At 45.7% G+C, this 26,382-nt stretch overlaps 1 protein-coding gene and 1 pseudogene across 2 annotated transcripts; both read left to right on the top strand.

Annotated features, from left to right (window-relative positions):
* Positions 1 to 3,209: 3,209 nt before the first annotated feature.
* Positions 3,210 to 24,884, top strand: LOC116412130 (annotated as a pseudogene).
* Positions 15,439 to 18,652, top strand: LOC116412050 (murinoglobulin-2-like). 2 transcript variants are annotated; one of them, XM_031905423.1, is made up of 6 exons: positions 15,439 to 15,602; positions 15,713 to 15,834; positions 16,942 to 17,010; positions 17,806 to 17,908; positions 18,030 to 18,080; positions 18,238 to 18,652. In XM_031905423.1, the coding sequence occupies exons 1-5, from the start codon at positions 15,587 to 15,589 to the stop codon at positions 18,077 to 18,079; spliced, it is 360 nt and encodes a 119-aa protein (XP_031761283.1). In that variant the 5' UTR covers positions 15,439 to 15,586; the 3' UTR covers position 18,080; positions 18,238 to 18,652. The 2 variants fall into 2 exon arrangements, with proteins under 2 accessions (XP_031761283.1, XP_031761284.1); XM_031905424.1 differs by lacking the exon at positions 16,942 to 17,010.
* Positions 24,885 to 26,382: the final 1,498 nt, after the last annotated feature.

Genomic DNA, 26,382 nt, shown 5'->3' with positions numbered 1-26,382 from the left:
GCCACAATGTACCAATATGTATCAATTACCAATTACGTGCCGCCTAGGCCTTTGTCCATCAAAAAAGCGTTACAAATAAGTAACTTAATTGAAAGAGTTATTACCTAGAGTATCAACCTCGTTTAGCAGAGAACATAGATAAGAAAGCCAAATCACATAGTGCCCTCTGTGTGATGCGATCCATTTTCAATTACTATATATATATATATATATATATATATATTCCTCCTATAGCTCTGTGTGTGTGTATATACTCCTGCTATGGCTCTCTGTGTATATACCCTCATATATATATATACTCCTCCTATAGCTCTGTGTGTGTGTGTGTGTATACTCCTGCTATGGCTCTCTGTGTATATACCCTCATATATATATATACTCCTCCTATAGCTCTGTGTGTGTGTGTATATACTCCTGCTATGGCTCTCTGTGTATATACCCTCATATATATATATATTCCTCCTATAGCTCTGTGTGTGTGTATATACTCCTGCTATGGCTCTCTGTGTATATACCCTCATATATATATATATATATATATATATATATATATATATATATATATATATATATATATATATATATATATATATTCCTCCTATAGCTCTGTGTGTGTGTGTATATACTCCTGCTATGGCTCTCTGTGTATATACCCTCATATATATATATTCCTCCTATAGCTCTGTGTGTGTATATACTCCTGCTATGGCTCTCTGTGTATATACCCTCATATATATATATATATATATATATTCCTCCTATAGCTCTGTGTGTGTGTATATACTCCTGCTATGGCTCTCTGTGTATATACCCTCATATATATATATATATATCACTGTCCCTTGCCTTCTTCTATCTCTGCATTTCCATTTCTCACAGATTCCATTAGTTTTTGTGGTTTAAAAGCAAATCAGAAAGTTTTGGGCCTCTTTTCCAGTCCCCCAAGGATGACTTGTTTTCTTTTGAAGGCAGTTGGTCTTTAAATTAACTCTTCATACAATGCAGACAATGATAAATCAGAGGCAGCAATTTACATTTGGCTTCCATTTATTCAAAAAAAAATGTTGTGACTTTTGAAATGATTCAACAGCTCTTCAATCTGTCTCTCTAGCATCTGTTTGGTTGCTACGGTGTAGTTTACCCTAGCAACCAGGCAGTGATGTAAGAGATTGGAAGCTGAATAAAAGATAAATGGTAAAAAGTAAGGGTTTTTTTTTTCATAACAAGGGGGCCCCCATTTAAAAGTTGGAAAGCTCTTCTGGGGGGCAGTTTGTATTGTTGTATGTTTAGTGTATACACCCATTAATTGTGCTGCTCAATATCTTGGCATGTTATAAATATGTGCTAATAATAATCGTTGATGCTATAGATTAAAGGACAAGTAAAGACTCATTCGCTAATATATAGGCACCCCTAGTGATTACTGTAGGGAAAGGTGGTTGAATACGCCCTGACTGGAGTTATTGGGGGACACGGGTGACTGAATGGCAGGCAATCAGTTTGGCTTGGCTGTAGGGAGCATGGGAGTTGGTTTCATTCAGTTGTTTTCCCCAGGGAGGTGAAAGTTGGGGGGCACTTGGAACTACATGCCTTTAGACTTAGAGCGAAGACACACGAGGTGATTAGTTGCTGTGACTTTTAGTTAAGGCAGTCACGGTGACTTTTCGCCCATAGTGTATAGTGGACGTTGCTGTGACTAATCGTTTGCGGATTTTTGCTGCACAGATTAGTCGCTGCGACTTTTCAAAAAGTTGCAACGACTAATCATCCCATGTGTGTTCAGCATTCAGATTCCAAAGGAGTTTGGCACTTGGAAACTGTCTGTAAAGTGCTCCCATCCCTGCCAACCTTCAACCCTTCATTTCTCTCATGGTTCACTTTGCTTGTAATCTGTTTATTTTGCCCAAAATTTTAACCAATAAAATTGGTTTTTATTTTAGCCAATAGGCAGGGGCCAGTTTGGGACAGTAAAGGTGGCCATACACGGCTGATTAAAGCTGCTGATTTGGCATCTTATCTGCCTGCGTATGGGGCCCTCCAACAGGCCTCCCCGACTGATATCTGGTCACACAGTCACATTGGCGTGATATCACCCACCCAAGATGGACGCCATTTGCTTGATTGGCTACCTCACCAAACGGCCAATCTTACCGTGCATGGCCACCTTTAGGTGAGCCCATTAGGTGGTTGCTTAATACATTGATTTATTGGCGTGCGTGTTCCATTAACATTGGGCAGCTGTATAGCGTTGGTAGCTTTAGAGTTCCTGATAATAAACTAGGAGAGATCTTGGGTTATTGTGGGAGATCAATGTTCCCGCGCTAGTGGGGGAGACAACAGAGCGCTACACATGCTGCTGATCATTATACACTGCCCTACTTACTAATTGCTTGGGTGAGAATCTCTGATATATGCATAAAGCCAAACACAATACAGTTTTGCACTGCAGAATGAGACTAGGGGCACAGTGTATTCCCTTATGGCTTTTACTCACCTAAATAAGCCTCACAATCAGTCTGGTTGCCAAGGTCACTGACCATAGTAACCACACAGCATTTTAGGCTTTATTTACATGCAGTTGTGGGTCAATGTTTGGGGTTGGACTGTTTCTGCTGTTCATGTAGGAAATTGCAGTTTATTGCCCTCACCGTCTCACACAAGCCTAGAACCATAGGCAATGCCAAGCGGTGCCCATTGGAAATACTACCCTGGAGGGACTGACCAACTGCAAGGCTGCCATACAAGTTCATCAGATGCCGGGCAAGCACTATCTGCCTGAATGCACAATGTCAGCTGTAGGGGGGCTTTCTCTTGCTCCCTACTTTGTGGGACAGGGGGGCCCTTTCCTGTTTCAGCACAATAATGCCCCCCAGGCACAGAGCCAGGCCCTACAGAATGGGGTTGCACAGAAGGGCAGTAATAGCAGCAAAGGGGCAACTTCACATGACTCCCCTTGGTTTGGAACTGAGGTACTTTGGGTAAAACAGAGTATTTATCAGTACATGGTAGGGAACGGGCCCCCCAATATCTGATATTTACCAGTGGGAAATGCAGCTTTGTGATAAAGAGTGGGCAGCTGAGGTACGACTGTTACACACACGTGTATGTAGTATTATTTACACAGAGGTGTAATCCTGAATGACGTGGGGCTTTAGTATTTAAGGATTCAAGACTTCAACTTGTTTTTCCTCTCTAATCATTTCTGTGATTTGTAGGGAACTGAAGCTCTGCATGGATTGAATCATTTTTCTATCAAACTTCTCACCTTGGTGAGTGTTGGGAAAGATCATCGTTTAACTTGCTCTTATTTACATTTTGTTCATTTTATTTCCCCTTTGATTTCAAGTATCAATATGAAAAGTTTCTACAGAGAGATTCCATAAAACTATGGCAGCATAGGGATTCCCCTGTACTAAGCACAATTCAGCAGGAACAGCCCCCTAAATTTGCTCATAGCCTGTACAGAGAGATACCATAAAACTATGGCACATAGGGATTCCCCTGTACTAAGCAGAATTCAGCAGGAACAGCCCCCTAAGTTTGCTCATAGCCTGTACAGAGAGATACCATAAAACTATGGCACATAGGGATTCCCCTGTACTAAGCACAATTCAGCAGGAAAAGCCCCCTAAATTTGCTCATAGCCTGTACAGAGAGATACCATAAAACTATGGCACATAGGGATTCCCCTGTACTAAGCACAATTCAGCAGGAACAGCCCTCTAAGTTTGCTCATAGCCTGTACAGAGAGATACCATAAAACTATGGCAGCATAGGGATTCCCCTGTACTAAGCACAATTCAGCAGGAACAGCCCCCTAAGTTTGCTCATAGCCTGTACAGAGAGATACCATAAAACTATGGCATCATAGGGATTCCCTGTACTAAGCACAATTCAGCAGGAACAGCCCCCTAAGTTTGCTCATAGCCTGTACAGAGAGATACCATAAAACTATAGCAGCATAGGGATTCCCCTGTACTAAGCACAATTTAGCAGGAAGTGTACAGTGGTGTGAAAAACTATTTGCCCCCTTCCTGATTTCTTATTCTTTTGCATGTTTGTCACACAAAATGTTTCTGATCATCAAACACATTTAACTATTAGTCAAAGATAACACAAGTAAACACAAAATGCAGTTTTTAAATGAGGGTTTTTATTATTTAGGGAGAAAAAAAATCCAAACCTACATGGCCCTGTGTGAAAAAGTAATTGCCCCCTGAACCTAATAACTGATTGGGCCACCCTTAGCAGCAATAACTGCAATCAAGCATTTGCGATAACTTGCAACGAGTCTTTTACAGCGCTCTGGAGGAATTTTGGCCCACTCATCTTTGCAGAATTGTTGTAATTCAGCTTTATTTGAGGGTTTTCTAGCATGAACCGCCTTTTTAAGGTCATGCCACAACATCTCAATAGGATTCAGGTCAGGACTTTGACTAGGCCACTCCAAAGTCTTCATTTTGTTTTTCTTCAGCCATTCAGAGGTGGATTTGCTGGTGTGTTTTGGGTCATTGTCCTGCTGCAGCACCCAAGATCGCTTCAGCTTGAGTTGACGAACAGATGGCCGGACATTCTCCTTCAGTAGAATTCATGGTTCCATCTATCACAGCAAGCCTTCCAGGTCCTGAAGCAGCAAAACAACCCCAGACCATCACACTACCACCACCATATTTTACTGTTGGTATGATGTTCTTTTTCTGAAATGCTGTGTTACTTTTACGCCAGATGTAACAGGACACCCACCTTCCAAAAAGTTCAACTTTTGTCTCGTCGGTCCACAAGGTATTTTCCCAAAAGTCTTGGCAATCATTGAGATGTTTTTTAGCAAAATTGAGACGAGCCTTAATGTTCTTTTTGCTTAAAAGTGGTTTGCGCCTTGGAAATCTGCCATGCAGGCCGTTTTTGCCCAGTCTCTTTCTTATGGTGGAGTCGTGAACACTGACCTTAATTGAGGCAAGTGAGGCCTGCAGTTCTTTAGATGTTGTCCTGGGGTCTTTTGTGGCCTCTCTGATGAGTTGTCTCTGCGCTCTTGGGGTAATTTTGGTCGGCCGGCCACTCCTGGGAAGGTTCACCACTGTTCCATGTTTTTGCCATTTGTGGATAATGGCTCTCACTGTGGTTCGCTGGAGTCCCAAAGCTTTAGAAATGGCTTTATAACCTTTACCAGACTGATAGATCTCAATTACTTTTGTTCTCATTTGTTCCTGAATTTCTTTGGATCTTGGCATGATGTCTAGCTTTTGAGGTGCTTTTGGTCTACTTCTCTGTGTCAGGTAGCTCCTATTTAAGTGATTGAAACAGGTGTGGCAGTAATCAGGCCTGGGGGTGACTACAGAAATTGAACTCAGGTGTGATAAACCACAGTTAAGTTATTTTTTAACAAGGGGGGCAATCACTTTTTCACACAGGGCCATGTAGATTTGGAGTTTTTTTTCTCCCTTAATAACGTAAACCTTTATTTAAAAACTGCATTTTGTGTTCAATTATGTTATCTTTGACTAATAGTTAACGGTTTTTGATGAGCAGAAACATTTAAGTGTGACAAACATGCAAAAGAATAAGAAATCAGGAAGGGGGCAAATAGTTTTTCACACCACTGTATAGTGGCCTTTTAACCATATGTGATGATACACTATTCTATCCCCCAGGCTTCTGACTGATTAGAACATTTTGTGATTTGCAGGTGAAGGTCCCACTATGGAAACAGAGAGTGAACAGAACTCCAGCTCAACCAATGGGAGCTCAGCGTCGGGGAGCAGTACACGCCCTCAGATATCCCAGATGTCCCTGTATGAACGGCAAGCTGTACAGGTTTGTGAAACCTTGAATTGCTTGGTTTTGTCAAAATGTCTTGATATTTATTTCAGACAATCCCTTGGGACAGCCAGACTGTTGCAAAATCATTTATTGTTGCTGATTAAGTCTCTGTGCTTCTGCCACAGGCCCTGCAAGCTCTCCACAGACAGCCCAATGCTGCTCAGTATTTTCACCAGTTGATGCTACAACAGCAGCTGAGTAATGCGCAACTACACAGCCTGGCAGCCGTTCAGCAAGTAAGTGTTTCAACTGTAATGACTTTCCTTGAGTTTGTGGCCCAAGCTGCGTATGGTTGTGTCCAGAGCTAAGAAAGGAGGACTTGTACTAAATGGAAGACCAAAGCTGAATCGCAAGATGTCTTAATGGGGAACTTCAGCTTCAGAATCAAAGTTTGTTAAAGAGCCCCACACAACACAGAAACCCTACTATACCTATCCCTGTAATCTGTTCCTTCATACAGTAGGAATAAATCCCATTTATAGGCTGAAATCCAGCTGCAAAACAGTTCTTCTCTTTCTGCATCATTGGATATACAGGCAGAGGAGGAGGGACTAAAACATTGATTGTAACAACTTCTCCACAGCTTACAGGCAGCATGTAGGAACTACATAACCCACAATGCAGTGCACTGCCATGTCCCTTTCCTTATTGCAGGGGATTGTGGGATTGGGAGGAGGCAGGCTGAGGGCAGGCAACTACTGTTGCATTTTATTGGAGTCACAAAGTAGCCAGCCAGATCAGCAGGGGAACAGGGGGCGGGGCTTAGGGAACTGTTCCAAACCATATTATTACATTAAAGCGCATGAACAGGCTGCATATTTTATGTATATTGCAAAGTTGCTTGAAATTATGTTTACATTTTAAAAAGCTTAAGTTGTAGTTGGGTGGCGTTCCCCTTTATCTACGTATGAGCCATAACATATATATGTGGATGTTAAAGGTTCCTGAAGCCAAGCATGATACAGTAGAACAGTGATTTTACATTTCCCAGGGGGCCATGCCTAAATGGCATAAATTCCAGTTAAATGTTAAATCCAGGAAAGGGAAAAATAACCAAAAACGTATATACACCTGTACACGCATGTAGAACATTCTTTGTTTGAGTTTCCATCAAGTTGATACTCCATTCCAATCAAATAAAAATGCAAACTGGCATCCTGGCACGGTGATTTCTAGTCACTGCAGGAATAAACACTGTAAGGCCTGCATATACATGTTCATAGAAAACCCTTTATAACAGTACATTTGTACTTTCTACCAACAGGCAACCATAGCTGCCAGTCGGCAGGCCGCATCCCCTAACACAGGCTCCGCCCAGCAGACGAACACCACCCAGGGATCGGTGAGTCTCTGCTCATTATTTTTTGATATTGGTGGTGTTTCTGTTTTATTTATGGGGTATTAATGTAACTATGATGTACTTTTCCAGCAGGCTAACCTTTCCACAAGCTCTTCAGCCCAGCTCCTGAGCCGTACCCAGAATGTCACCGCCCCCAGCGCCACTACCCTCACACAGTCAGTGTTGCTTAGTAATGCCAGCTCGCCGCCTCTTGGCCAGTCACAGACACAGATGTACCTGCGCGTAAGTTGCATCTTATACAGGCACATTCAGACTCAAGATGCAGGATGTGTATAATATATATAGAGTGAGATATCTAGAGAGAGAGATATAGATATATCTATTTATTTATTTCTTCTTCTGCAGCAGCCACAGCTAGGGAACCTTCTACAGGTCAACCGGTCTCTTGGGCGTGGGGTTCCACTGAACTCGCAGCTCATTTTAATGCCCAATGGGTCGGTAGCTGTCCAGCAGGAGGTGACATCTCCCCAGAACCAAGGAGTGCATCAGGACTCGGATCAAGTAAGGTTTATCTCTCTGGATTTAGTCGCTCCCTCTATGCAAGACACAGCTTTATATATTGTCTTAAATGGGCCAATAGCACGAGGAAATGAAAGCTTCCAAAAAGTCTTCTCTATTTCTACAATGGCAATTCTCTTTAAAAGGAGGGGAGGGGATTGTAAGGTTTTTGATCAGGTTTTTGTCCCATCACTCTAAAGTAAGGATGCACAGAATCCTCTATTTTCAGGTTTTGGCAAACCCTGAATCCTTTGCAAAAGAGTTGGCCGATTTTGGCAACTCGCTGTGCAGGTTGGGAGAAAAGTTTTATTGTGCAGTATTGCTTTAAAAATACAACCCTGATGTCAGTGGACTACAGCTCCCAGCTTGCTTCAAGCTATATTATATGTTACATTATTCAGGGATTTGTAGTCCAGCAACAACTGAGTAAAGTTTAGTTGAGCAGTGCCGTGCAGCAGGGTTTACTGCCCCTTTAAAGACATTGTTTTTTAGAAGTTGGGAGAATATAACAGACTTTAGCTACCTATCTATGGTCAGGGCCAAGTTCTTTGGGGTTTTAGGGCAGCAGGGCTTTAGTAGGCAAATGACACACCTTTTTATTTTTCTCCCAGGTTCAGAATCTTGCTGTTCGGGGCCAACAGACTGCGGCAACTACTTCAGCAGCAGGAGCTACTATCTCCCAGCCAGCTCCTCTGAAGGTGAACCATTAGTAGCGGCCAGAAAGCTGTGTGAAAACGTTAGCCCTACACCTTGGGTGTGATTTCTCTTAATGCCTTCACTTCCACTAAGCAAAGTCACCTTCCTCTCTTCAGCCTAAGATTTCCTTTTGGTTTGTTGTTTGCTGAACGTTTTAATGGGGTGGTGACAATGTGATAAAATGGGTGGGGGGTCCCATACACTGGCAGATGAGCTGCAGAATCTGTCAAATAGGCATCCTTCCTATCAGTCGTCATCATTAATTATTAGTACCATTACATAGGTGTAGATGCCGTTATGGAAGCTGGTTTAAAGGAGAACTAAACTCACCCTTATTCCTCGCATCACTTTTTACTATGGGTGCCTAATATAAAAATGTACCATCTTGTGCTGCTTGGGGTTGAGGTATGGGATGGGCTTTAAGCACACGTACTCCCAGCAGGCTTCGTGGTGCCAGTCTGATGTAGGGGACCTGGGGGTTGGGGGGAGGGTTTTGATTGCTTTTAAGGGAGGGGATAGAAGAATTATTATTGTTTCAGGTCTGGGGGTTCCATTAATAAAGAGGCCTAAGGGAGTGTGTCAGTTGTTGTGTTTATACATGTTTGTACGTACATAGACACTATTGTGACATTTCACACGCTGCTTTATGGCCTGTATGTTGGGAGTGTGTGTGATAGTCTCTCTTTGTGCATTCATACAATACTTAACTCATTCTTTCTCTTTTCTTTCTTTTCATATTTCCTCCCTTCACCTTCTCTCTGGCCTCACTTTATTTGTTCATTGTTCTGTGCTTGTTCCCTTTGTGTGCTTTATATTCTTTTCTCTGTGCAACCCCTTCCCACTGTGCCCTTTAACTCTCTCTCCCCCCGTAGCCACGTACACATCCAGCCGCACTCGGTGCTGCAGCAGAAGCAAGTGGTCTTTCAGCAGCAGATTGCTATCCATCAGCACAGACAGTCGCAGCTGCTCCATGCTTCTACTCACCTCCAGCTCGCCCAGCCTCAGCCTGCCACCCAGCAAGGCCTACAGACCCCTGGAACCCAACAAACCCTGGTGGTGCAACCGATGCTGCAGGCAACTAGCGAGTCTGCTATCCCCACTAAAGCTCCTGTACCCATCCAGCCCAAGCAGCCCGGCAAAGGCGTGCCTCCCCTAAATCTTCAAGGTCACCTGGGGGCTAAAGCGTCCCAAGGCACCAGGCCCCTTCCTATACCTTCCCCCAGCCAGCCTCATATCCCCGTACAGCTGGTGGGTGCCAGACAGCAAGGCCCAGGCATTAGCCTTGGGGGCCACTCAAGTTCCCTCACAAGCATCCTCCATGACACAGTTGACTCTGCCCCCTTCTCCTGCCCCTGTTGCTTCTGTGGTGGCCGGCGCAGTGCAGGAAAGCCAAGCTGGGTTTTATGGAGTTCTGCAGGTAAGTCACAGGGCACAAACTGGCAATGATTTGCTTTCTGACCAACCCAACTAACAGACTGGTCTTTGGCTCTTAGGGAAAACTATCTGGTCCAGGGAAGAGGAAGGCAGAGGTAGAGGATGACAGGGACGATCCCTCTGTGCTGCCTGTCAAAGCATCTCCGCCCACTGACGCCCCCCCAACTGTTGAGGAGACCAGCACCCCAGCCGGTGAGAGAGATGCTCTATGATTTGTGATTCTGTTCTTTAAGCTGAGACTGCCTCTCTCCTTCTCAGATTGGTTTCCTTTACTGTAGTGAAACTGTAACTATAGACTGCTTACGCAATGTTACGTGCTCTCTTTCAGATAAGCCAGAGGCCGCCACCCAGGTCTCCCCCACCCTTACGGTTTTGGCTCCCACCAGTGTCCCTGCCCTGTCAATATCTTCCCGGCAGCATAGCGACTCCAAGCCTCCCCAGGCCATTGTCAAGCCGCAGATCCTGACTCACATCATTGAGGGTTTTGTAATCCAGGAGGGGGCGGAGCCTTTCCCTGTAAGTACCGCCCTGTTTCTGGCCTCTGTGTAGCAAGTCAGCTAACCTGCCACCCACTGCATGAATGGGCTGGCCTATGGATTCATCTCTCTTGCTCTCTCCAACATCCATTCTGCCTGGTTAAAGGGGTGGCTCACCTTTACATGAACTTTTAGTATGTTATAGATTGCTTAATCAATTGGTCTTCATAATTATTTTTCTTTTAGTTTTTGAATTATTTGCCTTCTTCTTCTGACTCCTTCCAGCCCTCAAATGGGGTCACTGACCCCGGCAGCTAAAAAAGACTGATCTGTGAGGCTCCAGTTTTATTGTTACTTTTTATTCCTTATCTTTCTATTTAGGCCCTTTCCTGTTCATATTCTGCTGTCTCTTGTAGATCACTGCCTGACTGCTAGGTTAAACTGAACCCTAGCAACCAGATAGTTTCTGAAACTCCAAATTGAACAAACCGTTGAACAAAAAGTGAAATAATTAAAAAACCACAACAGATAAAAAATGAGGACCAATTGCAAATTGTCTCAGAATAGTATTCGCTGCATTATACTTAAAGTTAATTTACCCCTTAATACTATGTATTTCTTTCTGTACAGGTGGGCAGCCCTCAACTGCTAAAGGAACGTGAGAAGCAGGCTGCATCCGACACTGTTCTACTACCCCCGGCAGAGAGCCCCCCGCCACAGCCTGTGGGAGATACAGCAGCCAGCGGTAGGAACCCTCTCCTCGTCCCATAAAGCCTGTCTGTATCTTTAGATTCGGGACTTGAAAAGTACAGCAGCTCTATGAAAGCTGAGATATGTAACCCTAAAAGTTGTCCTGCCTCAGCAAATGAAGTGGGATAGCCCCCCCTCTGTATTCTGCTGGTTCCTGCACACACTATGCAAGTCTGTGGCCCCTACCTGAGGGCCAGTCAGAAGCTGTACAGAGATACAGAACTTCAGTCAGGTCCAGACTGGGATAAAAAATACAGTACCCAGAGGCCCAAACAGTCCCCAGCCCAATAAATAGTGACTGTCTGTGGCACCTTACAGCCCCCCTGGCATTCCCAGTACCCAGAGGCACAAACAGCCCCCCAGCCCAATAAATAGTGACTGTCTGTGGCACCTTACAGCCCCCCCTGGCATTCCAGTACCCAGAGGCACAAACAGCCCCCCCCCAGCCCAATAAATAGTAACTGTCTGTGGCACCTTACAGCCCCCCTGGCATTCCCAGTACCCAGAGGCACAAACAGCCCCCCCAGCCCAATAAATAGTGACTGTCTGTGGCACCTTACAGCCCCCCTGGCATTCCCAGTACCCAGAGGCACAAACAGCCCCCCCAGCCCAATAAATAGTGACTGTCTGTGGCACCTTACAGCCCCCCTAGCATTCCCAGTACCCAGAGGCACAAACAGCACCCCCAGCCCAATAAATAGTGACTGTCTGTGGCACCTTACAGCCCCCCTGGCATTCCCAGTACCCAGAGGCACAAACAGCCCCCCCCAGCCCAATAGTTACTGTCTGTGGCACCTTACAGCCCCCATGGCATTCCCAGTACCCAGAGGCACAAACAGCCCCCCCCCCACCCAGCCCAATAAATAGTTACTGTCTGTGGCACCTTACAGCCCCCCTGGCATTCCCAGTACCCAGTGGCACAAACAGCCCCCCCCAGCCCAAATAGTTACTGTCTGTGGCACCTTACAGCCCCCATGGCATTCCCAGTACCCAGAGGCACAAACAGCTCCCCCAGCCCAATAAATAGTGACTGTCTGTGGCACCTTACAGCCCCCCTGGCATTCCAGTACCCAGAGGAACAAACAGCCCCCCAGCCCAATAAATAGTGACTGTCTGTGGCACCTTACAGCCCCCCTAGCATTCCAGTACCCAGAGGCACAAACAGCCCCCCCAGCCCAATAAATAGTTACTGTCTGTGGCACCTTACAGCCCCCCTGGCATTCCCAGTACCCAGAGGCACAAACAGCCCCCCCCCCAGCCCAATAAATAGTGACTGTCTGTGGCACCTTACAGCCCCCCTGGCATTCCCAGTACCCAGAGGCACAAACAGCCCCCCCCCAGCCCAATAAATAGTGACTGTCTGTGGCACCTTACAGCCCCCCTAGCATTCCAGTACCCAGAGGCACAAACAGCCCCCCCAGCCCAATAAATAGTTACTGTCTGTGGCACCTTACAGCCCCCCTGGCATTCCCAGTACCCAGAGGCACAAACAGCCCCCCCAGCCCAATAAATAGTTACTGTCTGTGGCACCTTACAGCTCCCCTGGCATTCCCAGTACCCAGAGGCACAAACAGCCCCCCCCCAGCCCTATAAATAGTGACTGTCTGTGGCACCTTACAGCGCCCCCAGGCATTCCCAGTACCCAGAGGCACAAACAGCCCCCCCCCAGCCCTAGAAATAGTGACTGTCTGTGGCACCTTACAGCGCCCCCAGGCTTCCACTGTCACCCAGGATGACCTTACCTACATGGCTCAAATAGCAATTTGGCTTGTCCGCCAGATGAACGCATATGGAGGCTTCAGGTCAACTCAGGTAAGTGAAAAAGCAAAAATACTAAAAATGAGTGAAGAGGGGCAGATCCATAAGGGTCTTAATTCAGATTCCTCCTGGCATTCTAGTACCCAGGGCACAAACAGCCCCAGTGCCCAATGAATAGTGACTGTCTGTGGTATTACAGCCCCCTGGTTATTCCCAGTACCATGAGGCACAAACAGCCCCCCACCAATAAATACACTATGGGGGGGGGGGGCACAGTGCCATAAGATTCACTGCAAATCAGCTATAAAGCTATCATCTAGCCTTCCTCCCCTCCAAGGCCATTTGTTCCTGTGGCTATCAGTCCATCTTGATTCCCCTTTCTATAAATGCCTAAAGGCAGTCCCCCCCCCAGCCCAATAAATAGTTACTGTCTGTGGCACCTTACAGCCCCCTGGCATTCCGGTACCCAGTGGCACAAACAGCCCCCCCTGCCCGTTAAAAGTGACTGTCTGTGGTACCTTACAGCCCCCTGGCATTCCCAGTACCCAGAGGCACAAACAGCCCCCCCAGCCCAATAAATAGTGACTGTCTGTGGCACCTTACAGCCCCCCTGGCATTCCAGTACCCAGAGGAACAAACAGCCCCCCCAGCCCAATAAATAGTGACTGTCTGTGGCACCTTACAGCCCCCCCTAGCATTCCCAGTACCCAGAGGCACAAACAGCCCCCCCAGCCCAATAAATAGTTACTGTCTGTGGCACCTTACAGCCCCCTGGCATTCCCAGTACCCAGAGGCACAAACAGCCCCCCCCCAGCCCAATAAATAGTGACTGTCTGTGGCACCTTACAGCCCCCCTGGCATTCCCAGTACCCAGAGGCACAAACAGCCCCCCCAGCCCAATAAATAGTGACTGTCTGTGGCACCTTACAGCCCCCCTAGCATTCCCAGTACCCAGAGGCACAAACAGCCCCCCCAGCCCAATAAATAGTTACTGTCTGTGGCACCTTACAGCCCCCCTGGCATTCCCAGTACCCAGAGGCACAAACAGCCCCCCCAGCCCAATAAATAGTTACTGTCTGTGGCACCTTACAGCTCCCCTGGCATTCCCAGTACCCAGAGGCACAAACAGCCCCCCCCCCAGCCCTATAAATAGTGACTGTCTGTGGCACCTTACAGCGCCCCCAGGCATTCCCAGTACCCAGAGGCACAAACAGCCCCCCCCCAGCCCTAGAAATAGTGACTGTCTGTGGCACCTTACAGCGCCCCCAGGCTTCCACTGTCACCCAGGATGACCTTACCTACATGGCTCAAATAGCAATTTGGCTTGTCCGCCAGATGAACGCATATGGAGGCTTCAGGTCAACTCAGGTAAGTGAAAAAGCAAAAATACTAAAAATGAGTGAAGAGGGGCAGATCCATAAGGGTCTTAATTCAGATTCCTCCTGGTTCTATTGTACTGGTTTGACATGTCCAGTTGGCATAATGACAGGGTCAGTGCTGTTGAGTGTTTACCAGCTGAGATGCACTCTGGGTTATTCGCAGGACCATGAGTTATTGAAATACTATCTTGATGACCCGAAGAACCATTACTAACTGAAATACACTATGGGGGGGGGGGGGCACAGTGCCATAAGATTCACTGCAAATCAGCTATAAAGCTATCATCTAGGCCTTCCTCCCCTCCAAGGCCATTTGTTCCTGTGGCTATCAGTCCATCTTGATTCCCCTTTCTATAAATGCCTAAAGGCAGGGTCGGACTGGGCCACCGTGACACCGGGAAAAATCCCGGTGGGCCCCGGCGGCCCAGTCTGACCCTTGCCGGCGCTCCCCCTGCTCGACTGTTCCTCCCCTGATGCGTTAAATTTATGTGCGCTCGTGGAGGACGTCGGGTAGGGGCCCTGCGGGGGGGCCCCTGGAGGGGTTAGGGGGCACCTGCAGGGCCCTTGGGGCGGGAGCCTGCACCCCCCCAGTCCGACCCTGCCTAAAGGTGCAGGTCCTTCAGACGAATTCCGCAGCTTATCTGCCCATACATCTGCCCTGAAGGGCCTACCTGAAAATTGGCCTCGTAGGGCAGGTTTGATTTTCCGTTGGATAGGAGACCGCATCAGCTTGTTAATGCGGCCCAAAATCCTACAGTGCCTATGCCCGTCATTGTAATTCAATCATTTGGCTTTAGGGCCAAACAGTTATTATCCCAATATTGCCCACCTTTATGTTGGCATTTTTGGAGAAGATCCACTTGCTTGGCAACCTCACCAAATGAGCAAATCTTCCAGTGTATGGCCACTATTAATGTCCAATCTTATGTTCCACTGAGAGGAGACCTGTGACTATACATTCTCTACCCAGTCCTATGCCTGTAGGTAATGGCCATTCTCTAACTGCCTGAGAAACTTCAGACTATTTATGCCCCATCTTTCCCTCGTTCAACCCTTCATTTCAATATTCTTGACTTTCACTTATTGTGTTTTCTGAAATAATCCTTCTCAAATATGATACTAAATGGATTGTATGCTTTGCTCCTCCCCTTGGGCCAAACAAGAAGTTCTGAAGGGATGACATTTTCATTCATATTCTATTTCCCCATTCTCTTTCAGGACACAGTGGTGGCAATAGAGGCTCTCGCCGCCTATGGTCTTCTGATATTTAAACCTAACGCCAATCACAATGTGGTCATCAAGAGCGGAAATGGACAAGTTGGACAACTGACACTGAATCAAACTAACAGGCTCTTAGTACAGAGACAGCCACTCCCCGCAGTCCCTGGGCAATATGCCATTGATGTCAGTGGCACAGGATGCTGTTTGGTGCAGGTAAGAAGGGTGAGAGTTTGAGGAATTCCCTGCTGGGGGTAACAGTGTCCCATTAGAACAGAAACCCATAAATACATTTATTTACCAACTTCTGTGGTTTCTATTTTCAGAGTACTGTGCAATTCAACATCCCGGTGCCAAAAGACAATTCTGCTTTCTCTGTGTCTGTAACATCCTCCGGAAACTGCCTGAATGGAGTCGCATTTGTTATTGGTCTCACCGTCACCCTAAGGTATTCTTTGCTCTTTGGGTTGCTTTTCAATACAGGCACAGGACCCGATATCCAGAAGGCCACTAAAAGTCCCTTTAACATTGAATAAATCTAATAGCCTTGTTCTGCCCCCAATAAGGGGTAATTACATCTTAGTTGGGATCAAGTACAGGTACTGTTTTATTATTACAGAGAAAAGGGAATCATTTAACCATTAAATAAACCCAATAGGGCTGTTCTGCCCCAATAAGGGGTAATTATATCTTAGTTGGGATCAAGTACAGGTACTGTTTTATTATTACAGAGAAAAGGGAATCATTTAACCATTAAATAAACCCAATAGGGCTGTTCTGCCCCAATAAGGGGTAATTATATCTTAGTTGGGATCAAGTACAGGTACTGTTTTATTATTACAGAGAAAAGGGAATCATTTAACCATGAAATAAACCCAATAGGGCTGTTCTGCCCCCAATAAGGGGTAATTATATCTTAGTTGGGATCAAGTACAGGTACTGTTTTATTATTACAGAGAAAAGGGAATCATTTAACCATTAAATAACCCAATAGGGCTGTTCTGCCCCCAATAAGGGGTAATTATATCTTAGTTGGGATCAAGTACAGGTACTGTTTTATTATTACAGAGAAAAGGGAATCATTTAACCATTAAATAAACCCAATAGGGCTGTTCTGCCCCAATAAGGGGTAATTATATCTTAGTTGGATCAAGTACAGGTACTGTTTTATTATTACAGAGAAAAGGGAATCATTTAACTATTAAATCCAAAATGGCGGAAATGTTGTGCGTCAAAAAAATTGTAGCCCACGGCTATTCTATTTCATCGCCTGCCGCTTTTCTTTCGTCGCCCGCCGCTATTCTTTCGTCCCCCGCCGCTATTCTTTTGTCGCCCGCCGCTTTTCTTTCGTCGCCCGCCGCTTTTCTTTCGTCCCCTGCCGCTATTCTTTCGTCCCCTGCCGCTATTCTTTCGTCCCCTGCCGCTATTCTTTCGTCGCCTGCCGCTATTCTTTCGTCGCCTGGGGACCCAACAAAGCTCATAGATGAAATAAAAGGGCTGATTATATCAAATAACTTTGTTCTTATAAATGATCTCCTTTTTATTATATTTATAGCTGGAGAATGAAAAATTGATTTCCAGATACGAACTGAAGAACAATCATGTTTTCCTGTATTTAAGCTCTGTAAGTGAACTCCTCCCTATGTTTATAGGGTCTTTCCTCTCCTCTATCTCTCTCTCTGGGCTAGTCTTAGGCCTATGACCAGGGCTGTCATTGGACCAGGGACCTAAACAGGAAGTGGAAGTGACCCCCCCCCCGTGGGAAGTGGAAGTGACGTCACTATGCATGATGTCACTTTCCCCCTTACTTCTCCCTCTGAACCTCCCTGCAGGTTAAATGTTAGTATGTTAAAGAAATGGTGAGGGCACAATTTCATTGTTATTGTAACTTTTTGTTACTTATCATTCTATTTAGTCCCTCCTCTATTCATATTTTTGTTTCTCTTTTAAACCGCTGCCTGGTTGCTGGGTTAAATGGGACCCTAGCAACCAGATAACTGCTAACATTCCAAACGGGAGAGCTGCTGAACAAAAAAAGCGAAATAATTCAAAACCCCCAAATAATATAACATGAAGGCCAACTGCAAATTGTCTTAGAATATCACTCTCTACATCGTAATAAAAGTTAATTTGAAGGTGACCAACCCCTTGAATGTATCTATTGTATAAAATACACAGACGGGGATTATACATTCATTATAAGCAGTAGCTTAATCCCATCCGTGCTGTAAAGTAACTAACCCAGTTTGCTCAGTGTTACTGTAAGGGAATGACTTCTTTTCTCTCAGAATGTAATGGGCTGACAGGGAGCCTGGGGAGCTTGTCAGATAGACAGCACAGTGGGTTTTCTCTATTTTAGGACTTATTAACCTAAAAAGAAGTAATAATGCCTTTCCCAATCGTGTGTGGTTCCCCCTAGGTTTCCAGCAAGACAGTTGAGCTCCCTTTGAAGATGGAGATGGGTAACCGGGTGCTGAATGTGGCGCCCAGCTCTGTTTATGCTTACGACTATTACGACACAGGTAAAGTGGGGTTGCTGGGGGGGGGGCTGACAGATAACTGGATGGAGTTTAAGGGTTCAGACTTGTAATGTTCTTCCTATGAGGGTTCCTCAGCTCATACTCCTGGTATTGTTTCTTACAGATCAAAATGGCTATGCGGCATACAGTCACCCCTGCTCAGGGGGGCAATAAAGTAAGTAGAGCTGCTGCCGGGCTACTGACCTTTGCAATTTTCCTTCAATTTTCCCTTCTTACTTTGGCTAATAACAAGCCCCCAATGTTATGCTTAGTGGCCTTCTGGCTGTTATTGGCATTCTGTACTCACCCTGTTCATCTGTTTTATTTTTCAGGAAATATTGCTGCCCCCCCCCCCCCATGTTAGAACAGATGTAATTCCCAACCTCACACTCCTTGTGCTCAACAATTCCCATCTGATTTGTCTTTATACCCATGGAGAATGAGGCTACTCCCGGCCCGGCCTATAAGGAAGCATTACATTTCCTGCTTTTTATATCAGTTATTCCCATTGGCTCATCTCCCATTCCTTTGCCTTTAACTAGCACTCTTTATATACACGGGCTGAGCCAAAGTGCACTGAGACCTCTGCAGAACCAGGTTTACTCCTATGGGTTCCTGTTCTTTACATCACAATTCACTAAGTATATTGGGGATACTCCCTTTGTACTCGGCACTCTGTCGGCTGCTCCACTTCTGGTTGTGTAAACATCTTAATTAAACAGATAATAAAGTCATGTTCACACCCTTCTCATCCTTTAATGTATTTTGTAACAACTAAAATTTTGCAAAGACTTTGCTGTCCATAAAGTCCATAGACTAATTGTGGAACAGGGAGCCAACCTGCTGTTCCATCTGATCCCTTGTGTAATGACAAGATGTTACACAATTGCATGTTCTTCATTTAAAGTGACACCTTGTGGGTTGGGTTAGTAAATTAATCCGATCTGGCTTTACAATGGACGCTGCTTGGCTTTAGGGTTACAGATTCAGACATTCTGGACTAATAAATTGATGTTGATTTGACAACAAATACACAATACTCTGCAGGGGCCTACATTATTTTTTTAACAGTCTACAAGTATTGGGGTGCTCCAGTAGCCATACTGTCAAGGCTGAAAGACTTATGTCTACCATCTTCCAGGGGTGTCTCCTGACAAGTCTACAACTTCTTATGGGTTGACAAAGTAGGTGCCATTTTACATTTCTGGCTTGAAGACAAGTTTTGGAATATACATACAACACTGTTTGACTCCAAGTAGAGCCTTCTTCAGGCCAGCAGTCCACATGGGACTACCAAATAGCCTTTCACAGCCCTTATTTGGCATCTGCAAAGAACTTATTTCATGGTTATGTGGCCCAGCAACACTTGTCCTACAGCATCAACATGACCAGCACACTTGTAGACTTAGTTGAATCTCCTCTTCTTGTAAACCTTTGGATGAGGTAGCTTTCAGGCCACCTTCTAGTTCTAATAGGTGGACCCTTATGTTCTCATATTATGTCCTAAGTAGGTGACTTCCAGACCATTCTACCTATGGTGCAAATGAGGATATCCTTGAAAATTAATATATGGGTTGCAGGTGCTACTACTACCAGCAAGTGACCAAATATTATAGGAACCCTCCCAACTAGAAATCCTTGAGAAGGAGAGTAAGTGCCAGCCATTGGGGGGGCTGCATGCTGGGCGTTATGCCTGAAATGGTAAATGATAATATCCCATGAAATATTTATAAGGTGACTGTGCTTTGATCCAAGAAACTATCCATTTGCCAAACAAATCAATAAACATGCAACCTTTTTATCTCGCGGATCGTTAGAGGAAGGGTAGCACAGAACTACGGGTTGAACAAATAAATTGGGCACCACCAAGGAGAATTAGAAGGATTCATGGTTTTCTTAAATGCAAATAATAACTCTTTATTAACAGAAATGTAGAAGAACCTCCAGGGGGACAGTCACAAGTAAATGAAGTGCCAGTATTCAGCAATTCCCATCAGGGGTCAATATTTGAACATTGGATTTAGTCGAATCAGAAGTGGCCAGTCCTCAGTATCAGGCCCTTTGGACCTAAGCTAGGTACAGTGGCCCTAAGTCTGTACACTTGTGTCCCTACCCTGAGAGTGGAACACCCAGGACTCTAATGCTTCTAATTCTCCTCTGTGGAGCTTCTGGCTTCTCACTAACTAGCCTGATCCTAACTCTTACTCCTTGAGTGGCTATTACATATCTATCCTCACACTATCTGCACCTACTGGGCCTGACTCCACCCATCCACCCTAGTGAGGCCAAGCCGAGCACACGTTAGCTTCCCCTTTTATAAAAAAAGAACAATGACATCTACTGGCCAGTTACTGAACTGCCAGGAACAATATTTAATCCCAGGAAAAGGGAGCAGCTTCCCTTTCCAACTATACTGTAAATTAAGCCCACTCTTTGCTGTCTGAACGTTTAGGGGACTGCCTGAATAAAGGGTAACTACCTTCAGTCCCCTACATTTGCAATTATTAATCTTATATGTACCATACGTATGCCCAGAAGCATAAGAATATGGAGTCTAATAGTACTAATAGGGACCTGGGAGATATAGATAATGCCCTATAAATTCCTCCCTTCTCTCACCCTTTCAGCTGCTGGTGGTGTGTGGGCCCCTGGCACCCCAGTCTGACACTGGGCCCACCAATGCTCACCCTGTTCCCCGCCCATCCCAACCATTTGCCAGCCCCATCCACCCATTTCCCAGCCAGTATTAGGGGAACAAAATGGCGGCAACCCTACTCTTCACAGAGCTACATATGAAAGGCTGAAAATCTATGGCAGGTCTCTTTATAAAATATATCAAAAGTATATTTCTAGAAGTATGTGCCAGTGGGTAATCCCAATATGTAACTATTCCATATCCAGTTCCCAGTCCCTCTGGCTGGTATGAGGCCCTGTGCTCACACACAAACCAAGGGCACACACACATGCTGGGTTCCATCAGCCAATGGCTGGACAGAGGCCTACACTCCCACACTACTTCCTGTTACAGTTATAGCCTCCATTTTAGCTCCTCATTCCTGTCAGGGGATCTGTGAGGGAATAGCTTCCTATAAGGCTATAAATTATCCGTTGGTTACAATTTCCTTTCAAAATATATCACGAAATTTCTGTCAGAATCTCCCACATTTATACCCCATAGTTTGAGAGGAGAAAGAGGCGGGGTCAGTGAAATCAGATTAGGATCATTTTGTAGCGATTTTCCCCAAATTATGTGAAGCCACAAACTATTTATTCTTATTATTTTATTTGAAAACATATTTCGGAGCTTCCCTGCCCTTGTCCCCTCTGGTTCCATGAGTACTGTACTGTATATATGCATCAGTACCGAGTAAGGACCCCCCAAAACGCCTGATCCAGAGAGAACTGGATCTTACTGGAATAACTGGCTCGTCACTTTGGTCTTATAATTCTCTCCAGATCCGGAATAAAGTCTCACAAGCTACACAACATGGCTTCTCTTTGTATTCATATTTCTATATGTATGTGTGGGAGCTGCCATATTGCTTCTCACAGACAGTACAGCATCAGCCCATAGCATGTGTTATGTAGGGAACATTAATTTCACACTATAAACACTGGGCATATCTGCACCTTGGCAGTTACCAATGGCAACCAATCAGAGATTAGATTTTTCCAGCCAGCTGCAGGTTGAACACTGAAAGCAATCGACTGATTGGTTGCCATGAGTTACAGCCCAGGTACGAATGTATTTACATTTTATACTTTCCACACAGCTCAGGAGTCAGGGGCAAGTGGAATAAATCCAAGTGCTGGACCCGTGCGCCCCCTACTGAGCAACATTACAAACAACAGTACTAATAGGATTTAGTGCCAATGTCGCTGCCCTGTATATAGGAGTTGGTTGTTGGGCACTTACCCCCAGGAGCTTTACATTGCACAAAGGGGAAAGTGATATAATGGACTAATGAGGGGCTGGGGAGAAAGTGAAACACCTGTCAGAATCTCCGGCCCACCCAGTCCCCAGTGCAGATGTGCCCTATAGGTGGCAGGGAGACCCAAAAGTGATTAAACCTTCCCACATATCCGGGGCCTGAACTTGCCCCACGTCACTTGGGTGATACTGATCCGCTCCGGCCATTTGTGAAAACCTAAAAAGGGCACTTCAACTTTAGATTAATGTAGGGACCCATGGGGTTAAGTGCCCTATGGCTTTACTTCCCTACCTCTTCACATCTGTACTGTTATTGGGCAGAGCTCTCTATAGTTGAAACACTATCCCTAATAGGTTTAGCCAGGTTGACCACTCCCCCTGCAGGCTGATATAGTGTCTGGCAGGAGGGAGTGGCTTCCTCTTTTGGCTGCATGCTGTGCCCTAGGCAGAGCCCCAACTGAGCCTGGACCGGACATAGGCCCAGAAGCCATTTTGTACCCTAGGGGACCTCATACCCTGTGAAAAGTCGGGGACAGGGCCCCGTGAATGAGAACAAGCCAGCACAGTCAGTTATATATAATAGCACCCTCTAGGAGAGGTGAGCATAGTCAGTTTAGCTAGAAAGGGCAGCACAAGCCCCATCAAAGGAGACTGTAAGGGTTTAGTCTAACCCAGGCTCTGTATGCCTTGCTGTAGGGACCCCAGTTAAGACGTAGGTTTCAGGCAGTACTTACCCCTGAACCATAGTTGGCTGGAGGGGATCCGTTCCAGTAAAGGGCATCCATCCTGGGCTATCCGCTATTTCTCTGCACTTCTCCATGTTGGGCTATACTGTTCCTATAGGTCACAACTGCTGTTTATCACTGTGACCCAATCTATATCTGCTGTGTCTGTGAGTATAATACCCTGATACCATCTGTGTCTTGGACAATAAACCTGTATTATAGTTTATCATAACAATCCTCTGGCGTCCATTTATATCTATTGCACCACACTACTCTATATAGTTGTAGTTCAACAACACCCTCAGCTCCATTATCTATCTCCCACTTAGCGGAGGCCCACTCCTGAGCATTAAGGTCGCATGTAACACATGCTCTACAGCATGCTACTAGCCTGGGTTTGCCATATCTAAGCCAAACAAGTGTTACATTAACTTTTAGAATGATATAGAGAGCACTATTCACAGACCATTTGCAATTGGTCTTCATTTTTTAATTATTTGCAGGTTTTTCATTATTTTTGCTTTGTGTTCAGCAGCTATCTGGTTGCTGGGGTCCAATTTAACCTAGCAACCAGGCAGTGGATTGAAAGAAATATAAATAGAGGAGGGACTAATTGATAAGGAATAAAGACTAACAATTACAATAAAACTGGAGCCTCATAGAGGAATAGGGTTTGGCTGCCCTATCATGGGAGCCTCGGAAGCAATCACTAATCAGTGCTAAACCAAGTGAGGCTCATTGGTGGCAGTTGAAGGGAAGGAGTGGCAAAACCTATAAGCCTATCCCATGAGTATGAGGCAAAGGCCTGGGACTGAGCTTCACTAACAGTAAGTCTAATGGTGGGGCCTGTGTTTGAGCTGCTGGAGTGTCTGGGTGGGTGGCACAGAGTGGGATAATAAAGTGGGAGGCCTCATGAGCTAAAACTGACAAAGGATTCTGGGAGTTATAGTTTATAAGTAGGTTTGGGAGAGCTTAGTCTAAAGTACTTGCAGTCTTCATATTGGGTGGGCTTATGTCTAGAGAGTAGGGAGACCCCAACATGGTGGCTCTTGTACCCCACTGTAGTATTGTAATGTATGGTAGTCCTGAGTGGGAGCAGGTGGTACCGGCACAAAGTCATTGCTGCTGCATGGAAAAACCTCATTTAGAATTGGGGCCAATAATATTTCTAGTGGTTCCCAGAGGCAGAAGTTAATGATGGTGGCCCTCCAAAAGTTTCTTTGTTATAGGGGTTGTTGGCCTTTAGTATGACCTAGACATTGATTTTCTGAGACAATTTGCAATTGGTTTCCATTTTTTTATTTTTTGTGGTTTTTCTGTTATTTAGCTTTTTGTTCAGCAGCTCTCCATTTTGGCAGCTTTCTGGTTGCTATGGTCTTATTTACCTTGGCAACCAGGCAGAAGTTTAACCAAGAGACTGGAATATAAATAGGAGAGGGACTAAAGAGAAGGTTTTTAAACACCAAGTGCAAAGTTGCTAGGAACAGGACATTGGAAATTGCAATTTCTTTTTGCTTTATGTTGCCCCAGGTAATCTTCTCAACTCCTTTATGAAGTGTTAGAACACAGTAGCTTTCCTGAGCTTTAACCCCTCTGAATTGTTTAAACCTCCTGCAAATTTGGACTATTTAGTTATTCACATGCTGGAATGATTCCCACTTTTATTATCTGCAGCAAATACAGTTTCTTATATGCTTAATATACAGCCTGCAGCATGGGGGGGGGGGGTTTCTAGATCTCTGGTTCTAAATTAGGGGGGCAATTGTTTTCAGGCTTTGAAAGCCCCACTGCTATTGGCCAGGTGCTCCTCCCTTTGAATGCACTGTGGCTGTGAGGGCCACACATGTCTTCTCTAGTTCTGGCCAAACAGTTTTTGGATTTGCAAGAGGAAGAAGCAATATAGTTAAACCTAGCCCTTTTCTCTCCGGCAGGGGTTCAAGTCACTCAGCAGTTCTCCATCATGATCACCAGCCAACTTGCAACTCTTGTATTTGACACCGACACTATGAATGGATTTTACAAACGTGGGATCCCTTATCTCGCTAAGGTGCTGTCTTTGTACTTTCACGCGCTAACCCAGTTGCTCTTAGTCAATTTAAAAAATATTCAGCCTTTGGATGGGGGTGTAAATGAAATGATGTAGCATTCTCAAGCACCTACCCAACCCATTCTGCTGCATCTTTCTTCTCATGGGATCTGTTCGATAACCCATTTGTAGAATTGATTATAAATCTATCCCCACCCCATTCCCAGGTGATGGCTACCCTTACTGTTTAGTAGAGTCCAGAGAAATCCTAAGGGGCACATTTACTAACCCATGAACGGGCCGAATGCGTCCGAATGCGTTTTTTTCGTAATGATCGGTATTTTTTTTCGTAGCCATTCCGAATGTTTCGCAAAATGTCGCGACTTTTTCGTAGCGTTACGACTTGCGCGAATTGTAGCAACTTTTTGCTGCAGAGTGCCATTGAGCCCTATGGGAGACTTTCCTTGGGCCGGTTGGAGCTGCAGAGTGCCATTGAGCCTATGGGAGACTTTCCTTGGGCCGGGTTGGAGCTGCAGAGTGCCATTGAGCCCTATGGGAGACTTTCCTTGGGCCGGGTTGGAGCTGCAGAGTGCCATTGAGCCCTATGGGAGACTTTCCTTGGGCCGGGTTGGAGCTGCAGAGTGCCATTGAGCCCTATGGGAGACTTTCCTTGGGCCGGGTTGGAGCTGCAGAGTGCCATTGAGCCCTATGGGAGACTTTCCTTGGGCCGGGTTGGAGCTGCAGAGTGCCATTGAGCCCTATGGGAGACTTTCCTTGGGCCGGGTTGGAGCTGCAGAGTGCCATTGAGCCCTATGGGAGACTTTTCTTGGGCCGGGTTGGAGCTGCAGAGTGCCATTGAGCCCTATGGGAGACTTTCCTTGGGCCGGGTTGGAGCTGCAGAGTGCCATTGAGCCCTATGGGAGACTTTCCTTGGGCCGGTTGGAGCTGCAGAGTGCCATTGAGCCCTATGGGAGACTTTCCTTGGGCCGGGTTGGAGCTGCAGAGTGCCATTGAGCCCTATGGGAGACTTTCCTTGGGCCGGGTTGGAGCTGCAGAGTGCCATTGAGCCCTATGGGAGGCTTTCCTTGGGCCAGGTTGGAGCTGCAGAGTGCCCATTGAGCCCTATGGGAGACTTTCCTTGGGCCGGGTTGGAGCTGCAGAGTGCCATTGAGCCCTATGGGAGACTTTCCTTGGGCCGGGTTGGAGCTGCAGAGTGCCATTGAGCCCTATGGGAGACTTTCCTTGGGCCGGGTTGGAGCTGCAGAGTGCCATTGAGCCCTATGGGAGACTTTCCTTGGGCCAGGTTGGAGCTGCAGAGTGCCATTGAGCCCTATGGGAGGCTTCCAAAATCATGCACTGAAGTTTCAAAGCCAGTAAGGTTTTCGTGCCGTTTACGATCGTTTGGATCCAAACATTACGTGACTTTCGGATCGCAACTACAATATTTTCCTACGACCAAGAAAAGAATTTTTGCGCAATTTTCACACATCAGAAATTATCGTCCTTTTTCCTATCGTGCTTTTTTAACCAGAGAAAAGTCGTGCTCTCATGAATGGGCCCCTAAGTATGACAGCGAAGCAGTTCCCATTTGCAAGTCGTGAAAAAAGTCTTTTGTTCTTATTCAAGGAAAAAAGATTATGTTTATACACAGTGTACCTTGCAATTAAACTCTTAAGCAGTCCCTGGACAAAGAGATTGCTAAATAAGTATTACTAGAGGTTTGTTTCAGAGGGAACCAAGCATAACTGTGCCATTTATAACATTGATAAAATCCCCAAATGATTCTGATGGAAGC

This window comes from Xenopus tropicalis, chromosome 7, assembly GCF_000004195.4.
Source record: "Xenopus tropicalis strain Nigerian chromosome 7, UCB_Xtro_10.0, whole genome shotgun sequence".
Lineage (NCBI taxonomy): Eukaryota > Metazoa > Chordata > Amphibia > Anura > Pipidae > Xenopus > Xenopus tropicalis.
The sequence above is the reverse complement of the archived record's forward strand: the minus strand, read 5'-3'. Positions and strand labels throughout refer to the sequence as shown.

Excerpts from the sequence above, each read along its gene's own strand:
- LOC116412050 (XM_031905423.1), top strand. Across the intron at positions 15,835-16,941 it reads GGTCTCACCGTCACCCTAAG|CTGGAGAATGAAAAATTGAT; the intron begins GTATTCTTTGCT and ends TTATATTTATAG. Across the intron at positions 17,011-17,805 it reads TTTTCCTGTATTTAAGCTCT|GTTTCCAGCAAGACAGTTGA; the intron begins GTAAGTGAACTC and ends GGTTCCCCCTAG.